Source organism: Globicephala melas, chromosome 15, assembly GCF_963455315.2.
Source record: "Globicephala melas chromosome 15, mGloMel1.2, whole genome shotgun sequence".
NCBI lineage: Eukaryota > Metazoa > Chordata > Mammalia > Artiodactyla > Delphinidae > Globicephala > Globicephala melas.
In genome coordinates, this window is record NC_083328.1 from 71,267,160 (window position 1) to 71,280,674 (window position 13,515).

At 43.2% G+C, this 13,515-nt stretch overlaps 1 protein-coding gene across 2 annotated transcripts in view; it reads left to right on the forward strand.

Annotated features, from left to right (window-relative positions):
* Nucleotides 1-109: 109 nt before the first annotated feature.
* The window catches only part of STK4 (serine/threonine kinase 4), a 95,041-nt gene continuing 81,635 nt past the window's right edge, over nt 110-13,515 (forward strand). The window contains exons 1-2 of one of the 2 annotated variants that reach the window (XM_060285119.2): nt 110-148; nt 10,232-10,312. Coding sequence is in view for 1 of the 2 variants with exons in the window: in XM_030843582.2 (XP_030699442.1) it covers nt 4,655-4,689; nt 10,232-10,312 (116 nt within the window). In the remaining variant the exon portion in view is untranslated. Of the gene's footprint in view, nt 149-4,579; nt 4,690-10,231; nt 10,313-13,515 lie in introns of those variants that run through there. The other variant, XM_030843582.2, reaches the window with a different exon arrangement.

The following is a 13,515-nucleotide window of genomic DNA, read 5'->3' on the forward strand; positions in this document are numbered from 1 at the left end:
CGGGCGGGGCCTGCGCGAACCCGAGGCTCCTAGTGCCCCTCCCTCTGCGCATGCTCAGTTCTGACCTAGCGCGGAGCTGCATTGGGGTCCCCGGAGATGCGCTGGACGTTTTGGCTTGCTAGAACCCTAAGGATGAAACCGTGAACAGGTCCCTACTTGCCTGGTGTTTACATTCTAGGGGGGCCTGACTTGTAGTTACCTCATGAGCAGATGAGGGCGATAATCTCATAATGTGTTTAGTGCTATAAGGAAAGAAAACAGTAATACCATAGAAGGTGACCACGTGGAGACTTTATAAGTAAGGGGGGTGGGGAAGGCGTCTCCGAGAGACTAATAATTGAGCCGAGACCTGAGACTATTTAGGAAATGCTGTTTCAGACAAAGGGTTAGCAAGTGCAAAGGCACTTAGGCTGGAAACTGGCACCTAGTTATCTATAGATACTGATTTTATAAATGAATGCAATGATAGATTGATGTAAATCTTTCGCTGACGGAAACTAGCTTATCTTCAGACTCATTTGACTTCACTCTATGCCCCACTTACAGCTCCAATTTTTTTTAAGCTGCTTGTTGCTACCTGTGCATATTAAGCTGTTTCTTTTGCTTCTTAACCTTTGCTTATGCTCTCCTCTTCCTGGAATTCTTTTCCACTTTTTTCTCTTCCGTAATCCTGACTCAACCACTAATCAACTCAGACATCATCTCCTCCATAATCTCCCTCCTCTGCTCGTATTGCTCCCGGATTTTACTCCTAATTTAGCTCTGATTCTGTGATTGTCAGTGTCGATGAAAATTAATCAATAGTCAATCTGTGAAAAAAGTGGAAAATTTTATTTGAGCCAAGTTTGAGGCGCAAACCTGGGAACAGCACCTCAGCTCTGAGAACTGTCCCCCCATTAGAAGTCAAGGCACAGTTATATAAGTTTTTTGAGACAGAGGGCAAGTGTCATTGTGACCCCCTACAAGATCAAGAAGGAATGTTATCTTTTAAGAAGTTGTCTTTATGCTAGGAGAATGTTGCTGTTTATGGTTGAGCAGGTATTTCTGCTGATGGGGAGGTTTGGTTGATGCATAATGCAGATACACAATGCTCAGTAGCGGGGAGAGAGGAGGCCAAAGGGCAGAGAAAAATTTTTATGTTCAAATTTTTGTCTTGCCATAAAATATGAATTTTATTTCACATCAGTTTACAGTTTTTCTCAGACTGTGAGGTCTTTAAAGGCAGGAAGTAGGTCTTCTTTATTTTTCTCTCCCCAGACCTAATAGGATATGGCACCCAACATGCACTTATAAAGGTTTGTTGACAAAAACCTGGTCTCTGCCATCAGGTATTTAGTTATACAATTGACCCCTGGACAAGGAAGGAGTTAGGGACAACCAACTCCTGCACAATTGAAAATCCGTGTGTAACTTCACTTGGCCCTCCTTGTCCAAGGTTCTGCAGCCTTGGATTCAACCGACCTTGTGTTGTGTAATACTGGAGTATGTATATATATATATATTTGGCTGCATTGGGTCTCCATTGCTGCACGCAGGCTTTCTCTAATTGTGGCGAGTGGGGGCTACTCTTCGTTGTGGTGCGCAGGCTTCTCATTGTGGTGGCTTCTCTTGTTGTGGAGCATGGGCTCTAGGCGCGTGGGCTTCAGTAGTTGTGGCTCACAGGCTTCAGTAGTTGTGGCTCGCGGGCTCTAGAGCACAGGCTCAGTAGTTGTGGTGCATGGGCTTAGTTGCTCTGTGGCATGTGGGATCTTCCCAGACCAGGGCTCGAACCCATGTCCCCTGCGTTGGGAGGTGGATTCTTAACCACTGCGCCACCAGGGAAGCCCTGTGGTACATATATATTTTAAAAAATCCGCATGGACCCATGCAGCTCAAACCCATGTTATTCAAGGGTCAACTGTAATTATTTGTGTAAACTCATAACCCAACCAGACCTTAAACATTCTGAGGGTAGGGTGGCTCTTGCATCCGAATCCCCTTGCAGTCTGAATTTTGCCTGAGATTCTCCTGGCCCAGAAAATGGATCAAGATTTCTGTAAACCAATCACAATAATCTCATTCTTTTGCCAGTGATTGGGCAAGGGGTGAGCATGTGACCCTGATATAGCCGAGGAGATAGGAGGATGTGTGCTGGGTGCTTATGGGAAATTTTTCCTTCCCTGATAAGATAGAGACACAGGACGTCAAAACAGCCTTTTTTGCTCTTTTTCTGTTGGGTTAAGGACATGGTACCAGGAGGTGTGGCAGCCATTTTGCAATTGTGAGTCAATAAGCCCAAGTATGAAAAGCCAACATGCTGAATCAGGCCAGAGAGGAAAGATGAAATCGATGTGCTTGTGCCCCTGAATCAACCCTACAACTGCTGACTTCTGGACTTCTTAGTTATAAACAAGATATGCTGTAAGGTCAGGCCACTCAAGATGGCTGTTCTCTTGCTCTCTGTACATCCCCTGGCGGACCAGGGCCTGCTGCACCTATACCCTACTCACATGACTGACCTTCCTCCGTACTTGTCCTAGGCCCCGGCTAATCATGGCTTATCAAAGGGGTGGTGAGGGGCATGCCCCTCTGCTGGTTTCCCCAGTAACTAATGAGCCCACCTGACATCAATTCCCCTATAACTGGTAATCCCCCCCCACCCCCCCAGCAAAGACTGCCACTATGTCCTGCCTGCCGTGAACTGCACACGGGTGGGGTGTCACTCCAGGACCTTGCTTCAGGCATGTAAGCTCCCCCATCCATCAAACCATTGATGTCTCTGTTGCTGATTCCAGGTTCTTTCTTCGGTCTTGAAGCTGGGCAAGCACAGGCCTTGTAGGCCTGTGGGGTGCAGCCCAACAAATGCCACTGTGCCTTAAACCACCATTTAGATCGTTCTTTCTTTTTCAGTTGCTTGAGGCTGAATATGTTCTAAGTGGTATACCAGACAAGTACACCTGAGGCAAGTTGTATTTTCCCTAAATGGCTGAAACAGTATTTCCAGTTCTCCATGCTCCTCCAAAACCTTGCCACTCCCCTATCAAGAGATGGAATCATATGTCCACTCTCCTTGAAACTGGGTGGGTCTTTGGGGGCCCCTTCAACAGGGGAAATGACATTATGTACCTTCCAAAGCTATGCCATTGAAAGGCATTACAGCTTCCTCCTGGCTCTTTCCAGAAATATACATTAGAAGCCAGCCTTTATTCTGTGAGGAGGCTCAAGAAAAATGGAGTTGGACCCCCATCCCTGATCACCAAGTGGGCTTCCAGCCAACACTAACAGCAATTTGTCAGCCATGTGAGTGAGCCATTTTGGACAGGGATTCATCCAAATTCTGACTGCCGCTGACTGACACAATGGAGCAGAGGAATTATGGGTATAATTCTTCATAGGGTCTTTTGAGGCTTAAGTGGTAGCTTAGAATTGTGCCTGGCACATAGTAGATTCTCAGTAAATGTTTTCCTCCTGTCAGGAGAATGGCTCCATTACTCCGCTTTTAACATATGGGGTCCCATACCTGGGTGACCCTGAAAGGTGGGTGATCAGGTGTTAGGTTTTGTAGATGGCATATCTTTGAGAAAAGCAGGACAATTAAAACCAGTGAGAGGCTGCTCTGGGTAACTTTCTCTGTGAGTAAATTAGGTGGAATCTTCCACTTTCTTAAACACTTGCTGATGGTGGTGGCAACTGAGGATTTATGAACTTCCACAGCTGTAACTGGATCTCTGAGTGGAGGGGAAGCTCTGTCTCTCATGCCCAACCAGAGGGTCCAAGTGGTTGTCCAGTTTGGTGGTGCAGGCTCTGGAATCAGATCCATCTGGATTTAAATCCCCAAACCTATACTTTTAGCTATGGGAGCTTCACCTCTCTGGCCTTACGAGAATAATATTACCTAACTTACAGTGTTTAAGAATATTAAATGAGTTAATAGTAGAAGAGTACCGCAAACGTGATAAGCAGTGTCAAATAATTAATAGATAAGATTGGAGATAACGTTACAGGCTTGATATAAGGATTAAATGAGATAATATATGAAAGCAAGTACATGGTAGGAGCTTAATAAACATTAGCTATTTTTATGTCCTCAAACTGACCGAAAGGTAAGGCTCTTAAAAGGATGCGGCAATTTGCAGGCTGATGCTATGTGACATCCAATGAGAGGTCATGCACGTTCCAGCCTCCACCTGGAACAAGAATTCAACCAGAAAGGAACGGTAGGAAACCACAAATACCTCCCGCGTAGAATTTGGCTTGTTAAGAATCCACAGTTCTTATCAAGCCGGTGCTTCGCAAGAAGCCTTAGTATCTCCGTCTGAGAAATGAGCGGCCGGGCCCGAGGCACAGATGGGTTCTTGGTTTCGAGACCGAGTGTCTTGGGCGAACAATGTCGCAAGAGACAAGGACGCCGTCCCGAGCTTGATTGAGGAGGCCTCCCCCGGGAGGAGGCTCCAGTGCTCCGCAGTTCCGGGTCCGCGCCTCGGCGCTCCACGTGACTCGGGTCCACACCACGTGGTCCAGGCCCGGACCTCGCGGCCCCGCCCCGCTCCCGCCCCGCGCGCCGCTTCCGGTAGGGGTGGAAAGCGGAAGTGTGGGAGGGTCTGCGGGGCGGGATCCAGGAGGTCCCGGGGGAGGATGGATCAGTGAGCGGGTCTGGGCGGCTGCCGGCAGCGCCATGGAGACGGTGCAGCTCAGGAACCCGCCGCGCCGGTGAGGGGCTGCTGGCCAAGAGGAAGGGGGTGGGGGGAGAGGGAAAGGCGGGAACTGGCAGAGGGGAGACACTGGCGTGCGAGACCCCGGAGGGGACGGACCTGCGGGGTGATCCGGCTGATGGGGCACCTGCTGAATCAGGGACCTCTGGCTGGTGGGGGTCCGGCCGAGGGGGATAAACATGGGGCTGGTTAGAGAGATCGCTTGCTGGGGTAACATACTGGCGGAAGTGGGGGACAGGTGGGGGGAGCAGCTGCTGAGGAACGTGGGGACAAGTTAGGGAGAGCACCTGCTGAGGGCGGGGGCCGCTGGGTGAGGACTGTCCTAGAAGGGACTCACTGAGGTAGGGAGCATGCTGAAGCCAGATGAGAACCTACGAGGGGTCTGGCTAAGGGATGGGTCGGGAACTAGCAGAGAGGAGAGCTGGGCAGACTTTCTAAGGGAGGGAGTCCCACCCGAGGGGTGCAGTGGAGAGGATCTGCTGAGGGGAAAAGCTTTGCGCCTGAGGCTGAAGATGTGCCAAGGCAGGTGGACGGTCTGGCAAGGGAGGCTTCGTGGAGGAGAGCATGTAAGAAGATGGTTTTGGTCCCCACTCTAGATGATGGCGCCTTTCATCCCTGATATCCAGGGTCCTCCAAATTTTCCTCATATCCAGCACTGGGAGGTAGAGAGGGAAATAAGAGACCATTTTCAGGACGGGCAAATTGAGGCCCGGAAGAGTTGAGACACAGTCCTGTATGTTGACTTCTTTGCTCTAGGTCTGGGTCACTGGACGTGGCCAGACTGTGCCCTTTTCAGGTCTGTATTGTTTTATATCAGCTCCAAATCCTCTTGCTCCCTGGAAATTGTTTTAAGTCAAGATCTGGGGGGTGGCTGATCCTGCAAAGTCTAATACCCTGAGTTGGTTGCAGTTGTATCAGTGATTTGCTCTGTGGACACCAGGGTCTTCTCTCACTCTGCCACATCTGGAGAAAAATCGAGAGTAGAGACTGAGGTGCCAGTGCAGTTCGCTTCAGTTTCACAGAGACCTCTGACTTCCTGCAGCAGAATGAACTCTAAAGTAGGAAGTGTTCAGTGTGTGGGAATTCGGGGCAGTGGAGAGGTGAAGGGAAGGGATCGACAGCCTGGGCTGCGCCCTTGGCTTTGTTTGAAGGCACAAACACTTGCAGAAGGCAAATAGCTGGTTGGGATGGACTCAGCTCACCCTACTGTAGTGTGCTGAGTCTGAAATAAAATCATTATTGCACTCATCTAGCACTTACTGGGCGCCAGACACTATTCTCAGTGCTTTCCATGTTTCTTGTTGAACCATATGAATTTGCTGATATTTGACCATTTTTGATCTATAAAAATAGAAGTTTCATATGGTTCAACTTATCGTTGACTCATTTGACCCTCACATCAATCCCATCACCTGTATCTCTATTTTACAGGTGAGGAAACTGAGGCCCAAAGAGGTTAGTGATCAGCCAAAAGTCCCACAGTTACTAAGTGACAGAGCTGAGATATCTTTTAAAATTAATTAATTAATTAATTTTTGGCTGAGTTGGGTCTTTGTTGCTGCGCACTGGCTTTCTCTAGTTGCGGCGAGCGGGGGCTACTCTTTGTTGCGGTGCGTGGGCTTCTCGTTGCGGTAGCTTCTCTTGTTGTGGAGCATGGGCTCTAGGCGCGCGGGCTTCAGTAATTGTGGCACGCGGGCTTCAGTAGTTGTGGCACGCAGGCTCTAGAGCGCAGGCTCAGTAGTTGTGGCGCACGGGCTTAGTTGCTCCGTGGCATGTGGGATCTTCCTGGACCAGGGCTCGAACCCGTGTCCCCTGCATTGGCAGGTTGATTCTTAACCACTGCGCCACCAGGGAAGCCCCAGAGCTGGGATTTTAATCCAAGCAGTCTGGTCCAGAGTGCATGCTCTTGGCTGCCTCAGTCTGATGCCTTTCTGGAAGTATCCCTGTTTCACAGGGCCTTGTGTATGTTAGCAGATATATGCTATAGCACCATAGATCCAATTATAAATGGACACTGGTTATAAATCCTTCTGAAACGTGTTCGTTCTCTCCCTGAGGCCCTGGTTTAATTGAAAAGAGAATTAGGAATCTGCGTTTTATTTCTGCTTTTGCCTTGTGCTGTATAATCTTGGGCAAAAGAGTAAACCTTTTTGGTTTTGACACACTCATTTCCTGGGCCTTTTGGATTTTAAAAATTTTATTGAATGTGCAAGAGAAAAGCATTGCAGGGCTGAATTCTTTTTTTTTTTTCTTTTTCAAATTATGTATAATTTTTAATCAACATACAGGAGTACAACTCCTCTCATGAAGAGGGCAAGTACTCTGTAACACCTATAAGGTTGCTCCAAGCTTTTCTAACCTTACAGTGTGATTCTCAACCATCTTCAAGATCACTGAGATTAAATAAGTGGAGTATTAGTAAACTCTTGCTGGTCAGTATTTCAAAAAAAATCATCCAGGAGGGCTGAATACTTAAATGACTGGTGCTTTCCTGCTCACCATAGCTGGTGAACTGCCGGGACTTGCAGCCAGTTAACTTTATTATCATTTGTATCAGTTTGTTAGGCCTGCTGTGTCAGTTTCACAGACTGGGCGACTTAACAGCAATTTATTTCCTCACAGTTCTGGAGGCTAGAAGTCTGAGATCAAGCCATCAGCAGGGTTGTTTTCTGTTGAGGCCTCTCTTCACATGGTCTTCCCTCTGTAACTGTCTGTGTCCTTATCTTATGAGGACACCAGTCATGTTGGATTAGGGCCCACCCATTGACCTCATTTTTACCTTAATTACCTCTTTAAAGGCCCTATCTCTAAATACAGTCACATTCTGAGGTACTGGGGGTTAGGACTTTAACATGAATTTGAGGGGGTTGGGAGAGGGAAACACATTAATTTTATTTTCATTAAAAAATTTCATCCATTTATCTTATATATTTGTTGTAACCCACAACAACTTCTGTGTGGAAAGAGGGATGGGTATATATAAACAAAATGGACCTGACAAGAGTTCTAAGATGGGAGAAAGAAATTTGGGAATTAGCCAAACCGGTGAGTAACTACTTCATAAACACCCTTATTGTGTTTGGAAGATACAGGTGTCTTTTCAGAGATTCAGATGGCATGTGTTTCCAACAAGGGAAAGCAGTCCCAATGCAGGAAGTGTTCTTTGTGTCCTTGAGTTTGACATTTGTGTGTGACTAAGTGAATGATGATAGATTAAAGTTGACGGTTTATGTAGGAGTTTATGATTTTAAAAAGTGAGTTGCCATTAGATACAAATAGTGTGGTGGAATGTGTAAGTACATTTCTGGGATGCTGGCCGTCCACGTGGCCACCTGACTTAAGAGCGGAGCATCCCCCTGTGTTGGATCCATGGAGGCTGTGTTGGCCAGGTCTGTTAAGTTATGAGCAAGCAGTGAAACTACCTAGGACCTGGGGAAGTACAACTGAGAGGGCTGAATCATCAGAGTTGGGCTGTTTGGTTATAGTGCTTCTTCCATGAAGACTCATGTAAAAAATAGCATTGAGTCCCTTATCAAAAGATTTTCCATAGAGATCTTATTTGTCGATAACACAGTAATACTTTTTCAGGGTGATATTCTTTTAGTTTTGAAACCTCACAAGGATTGCTGAGAAAGGTTTATGATTCTCATCATTGCATTCATTAATCCATTTAACAAATGTTCTTATTGACCACCTCTGGATTCAGGCACCAGAGATAAAAAGATCCCTTAAGACCAGACCAAAACCAAACAAAAACCCCACTTAGATTGTTTTAAAGAAGTATCTAGCACTCATATAAAGTTTGTCTGTCACAGTATTATCAGAGGCCTGCAGCTGTCTCTCATGGCAGTGGCCGTTTCCTTTGTTATGCTGTGTTCTCTGTAATAGTTGAAATAGTGAGTTTTGCTTTTTGTAAACCACGAAGTCACCACTTCAAAGGAACACATTTGATCTTCCTTTATATGAACTGTTTATAAAACTGTAATTATACTTGAGAAATGAGGTATTGTCCATTGTTTAAACAGTTATAAATTCAATGCTTCACCCCCCCTCCCCCGGGTTATGGGATGTTCATTCTAATTTCTGAGTTCATAGAAATTTCACTTCTGACATTGAAGAGGAATTTCACTTCAGTCCTTCTTGTTTTGAAACTGGGAGTTTTTGTGATGTCATTGGAATTTAATTCTTAGAACCTTTTGATTTTCAAAGGTCGGTGTGGTCGTGTTTGTTAATTTTCAAGTTATGGAAGTTACTGACTTGGAGCAGTTCTCCATTTCTCTAGTCTTTGACATTTATAAAATCCTGTTAAGATTGTCTTTTTGAGATCAGCGTTTATTGGTGGATACACTTGATGTGTTGAGGTGTGTGGGTTTTTTTTTTTTCTTTTGTCTCTTTTTTGGCTTCTTTCATGGTTTTGCCACTTTATCTAGGAAGGTACACATTTATGTGTATGTGTATTTTTTTTTGTTCAAGTCTTTTCTTGTAAAAATTGGTATTGTCCAGCTAGTTTAAACATTTTTCTTTTCAAAGAAATTTTCAGTGGACTACTTCCATATTTCACCATTTCCTGAGCTCTCCTTTCTTTGTTGTCCTTTGTAGTTTCAGGAAACCATTGTGTAGAACCCACACACGCAAATAGTCATTAGCAAACTCCTCCTTTAAGCCTGTTAATAATTTTCAGAGGTCTCAGAGTTTTTTTTTTAAAAAACCCAACTCTTAATTTATAACCTCCCATGTTTGTCATAGTCAGAAAAATCCCAATTATCTGGAAGTTGTGAGCAGCACCTATCTGATTTCGGGAAATAGTCAGGTATACAACTGCCCATCAGAGAGTCTTGGTGAGACTATTTGAAACTCCCAGCTGCCTGGTTAGTTTTTACTTTTGGTCACGTCTGAGTGTATACTCTCCACTTTCTGTTTCTGTGATACCTACAGAATCCACATACTTCGACAGAAGTACCAAAGTCTTGCTAATGGAGGGCAAGACTCTTCTATGTCTTCCTTGGCCTCTAGTCTAAGACCATGTTTCAGTTCATAGCTAAGCTTGCATTAAACATCTTTTCTGAACAGAGAGTTATGCCATCTTAATTCATGGAATCTCAAGATTTAAATGGATTCTGAAGGTTATAGCTAATGCTTAAATCCACTCTATAACATTTCAGCCACACGAGGACTCATTTTCTGTTTAGATGCTCCAGTGATGGGAATCTAGGGACTTCTTAAGGCAGTCTAAACCATTTCGTAACAACTTTTATTGTTAGAAAATTCTTGCTCCTGTGGAACTGAAGTCAGCCTCTTGGTAGCTCTTCACCCTCTGGTCCTGATTCTGCTGATCAGGGTGACCAAGGACATGTGTAACATGTCCATAGACCAGCCCTTCAGCTTCCCTTAAAGTTCTCTTAGCTTGCCTTTATGGTCATTTACCAGTGAAGACTGTGTAAAGAAATCCCTAAGATGCTAATTGTAAAATAAATAATGCATTTTGTATTCTAGTTGCTAGCAAGTAAAATGTATTTTATGTTTAAATTCTTCGTCCACAGGCAGCTGAAAAAGTTAGATGAAGATAGTTTAACTAAACAACCAGAAGAAGTGTTTGATGTCTTAGAGAAACTTGGAGAAGGGTGAGTACACAGAAAATGTAGGTGGACTAAGTAGGTCCCAGTCTTTTTCCTGCCCCAACACCAGAAGGATGTGAACCTTTCTCGTGGCAATAATTTGGAAAACTAAGGAAAAGAAAGGGGAATGTTGCATATCACCACTGCTCTGGGTAGTGTAGGAGGTAAATTTAATACTTGAAATGCCCTTTCCCTCTTCCCCCAATTAGTTCTATAGACAGATTTAGTGATTCCTGATCTTTTCAACACCATGGACATCTATTGTTTTCTCTCTTGTAAAATCTGTGGTTTGCATGATTTTATCTGTTTAACAGATAACACTAATTAGTTTTTACTTCATTTAAATTTTTTTTATTAATCAGACATATTTTAATTTTCTGTTCATAGCTTCTGAGAGATATGCAATAACTTGTTTCATGAAAAAAACACTGGAGGGACTTCCCTGGCGGTCCAGTGGTTAAGGCTCCACACTTCCACTGAAGGGGGCACGAGTTCCACCCCTGGTCAGGGAACTAAGATCCTGCATGCCACACAGAGCAGCGAAAAAAAAAAGGAATTCAGCATTTTATCAATAGTTAATGTAGCGTTGGGAAATACAGTAAATAAGTCAAGGACTGTCACTACCTTTACATCTTTCCTAAGAGATCCAGAATTACAGATTGGGAACCAGAGGACTTCTTGAAACACAGATTGTGAATGAGTTTATAAAATACTGGTGAAATGATATTTGGTAGTAGATAGTGGCCATCATTGGCTTTCCTGATACAATAAACGTTATATCATAAGTTTTTATACTTTTACATATATTGATACTTTTAATCTTCGTATGTTTATTTCTTTATCTTAAGGACCAAGACATTAAAATATTAGAGACACCCTTTCTTAAGTTTTTGTTGTTCATTTTTGAATAGGTAATCAAGTCACATGATCCAGAATTTTAAAAGTGTAAAAGTGTTAAAATGAAAAAAATTTGCCTCCTGTCTCTCTCTCTCAGCCACCCAGAAGCAACCAGTATAGCAGTTTTTTGTGTGTTCTTCAGAGGTAGTTTATGCATATATAAGCAAATAAACATGTGGGTGTGTGTTTGTGTAATTTTGTAAAATCTCTTGGGAGTACTTCTGGTTCAAGAGAAGAGCTGAAATGTTAACTTATAAAAATGTCAAATTAATGTCTGTTCTTTAAAATCAGCTTTTTTATGTCATTAGATTATTTTGGAGTTTAGTGTTATTTATGCCTAATATAGATATGCAATGTTAAACCCAATCCTGGATTACATGGAAAAGGTTTCCATGGATTACCTCCTTGTGAAAAACATTAGTCATCATCTTTTTGTAAGTTGGAAAAATACTCTTTGGAATCAAGCAAGAAGTCAAGCAGAGAAGGGAAGTAAAAGATGACACCACCTGAGCTGCTAAAAGACAAGTACACGATGAATCTGAAACCACAAGTTGACTTGGCATTGTTAAAGGTATGCGGGGGGGAAAAAACCCAGTCCTTCTATGTCTCTTGCTTGCCATTTTCAGCTCTAACTTGATATCCTTGGTATTTCCTCAAGGCAGTGAGTCAAAGGCCCTTAATCTAACCATGCTCACAGGTTATACTTAGAATAAGATCAAGAGTGGTAGGCATAGTTGACTATGTATGTAACTAACTTGTTTCTTTCATTTTTAATGAAGGTATATTACAGTTGTAAGAACATAGACTCTGAAGTCAGACATATCTGGGTTAAAACTTCCTCTACTGCTTATTAGTCATAATAAACAAGTGAGCTCGAGCAAATTGCTGAATATTTTGAAGCTTTGCAAACCTCAACTATAAAGTGGGGATATTTGCATCTCCCTCATAGGGTTATGTTGAGTGTTTCATGAGATGGGACTAAAGTACTTAGTACAGTGCTTGTCACCTAATAAGACCTCGTTAAATGGCAACTATTATTATTTTATTTTTAAATATATCAGTTGAAGCATTTTTTCAGACCTTATCATGACAAATCAAAGTTAAGTCTTAAAGTATGTTTAGGTGTTTTTGAAGGGAGCTCTGTTTGGGTTGTTTGGTTTTGAGGAATGTCAAAAGAATACTGTAGACAGAGAGTGATCAGGAATGTAAAATAAGGAGAAACTAAGCTAATTATGATTATTTTAAATTATGTTTTAGATCTATGGATGTCTTCATTAAGGACCTTGGAAATTTCCCTGTAAAGACATCACCAGAGAGAAAACAATTAAAACTTCAGATCTTCCCATGTTATCCTCATATTGTCTTTTTAAATGATACCACAAGTGCTTGGATTTCTGTCATCCCGACTGAATGAGCCTGAACCAGCTTCATTTAATGAGCAAAATCCCAAAGGAAAACCCAAACTGTGCTTCCTTCCTAAACACAAATGGCCATGCCATCCCTAAATAGTTCTGGAAAATGAATGGATTGTGAACTCTCACTGACATGGGCCTTGTGAAATGAGCTCTGGCTAAAAGATTGTATCGGATTCCCAAGGCTGCAGCTATTCTGCATTTTGAGGAAATCATGTGGATCTGTGGCAGAGCAGAGCCAAAGCTCCAGACCAGGATGGATGGACAGCACTTGGAAAGTGTTTTGAATTAGAGCCTAGTGCCTTTTTTTTTCCTCTTATACTTAAAGTTTTACACATTGACTCATTTAAGTTTTTAATCCTAGGATAATAACAAAAACATCTTGCCCATGGTTTCATAGCTAGTGAGTGGTATTAAGACTTATGCCTGGTTAATTTGGCCTCAAATACTGTATAATTTCTATGTTTCTGCATTGACCTTTGCCTTGCATAACTTGTGGGAAGCACTTCCATCCCCACCATCTTTGTTCTCTGCCAGTTAAAATTCATTGAATCACTGTAGTTTTTGTTGTAGGGAATTAGGTCTTAAGGGACTTGCCTATAAGGAAGCATGACTGCTAAAGCCTTCTAAGTCCTCTGTACTGTAAGTGTGATCTGTGGAATCATGACTCTTAATCGTACCTATGAGCTCTTGGAGTTTTCTTGGCTGTTCAGATAGCATAGTGAGGCGTGGAGGGTGTTCTGGTCAAGACTGCTGAGTAAGTGCACGTAGGAACCTCTCCATTTCAAATATATAAGAATAATAAATGAAAAAAAATTTTTTTAATATAAGGATACATAGCCAGCTATAGACCGGGGGTAGAAAAGATAGCTGTCATCGTAAGAGGAGAGTAAAGCATGC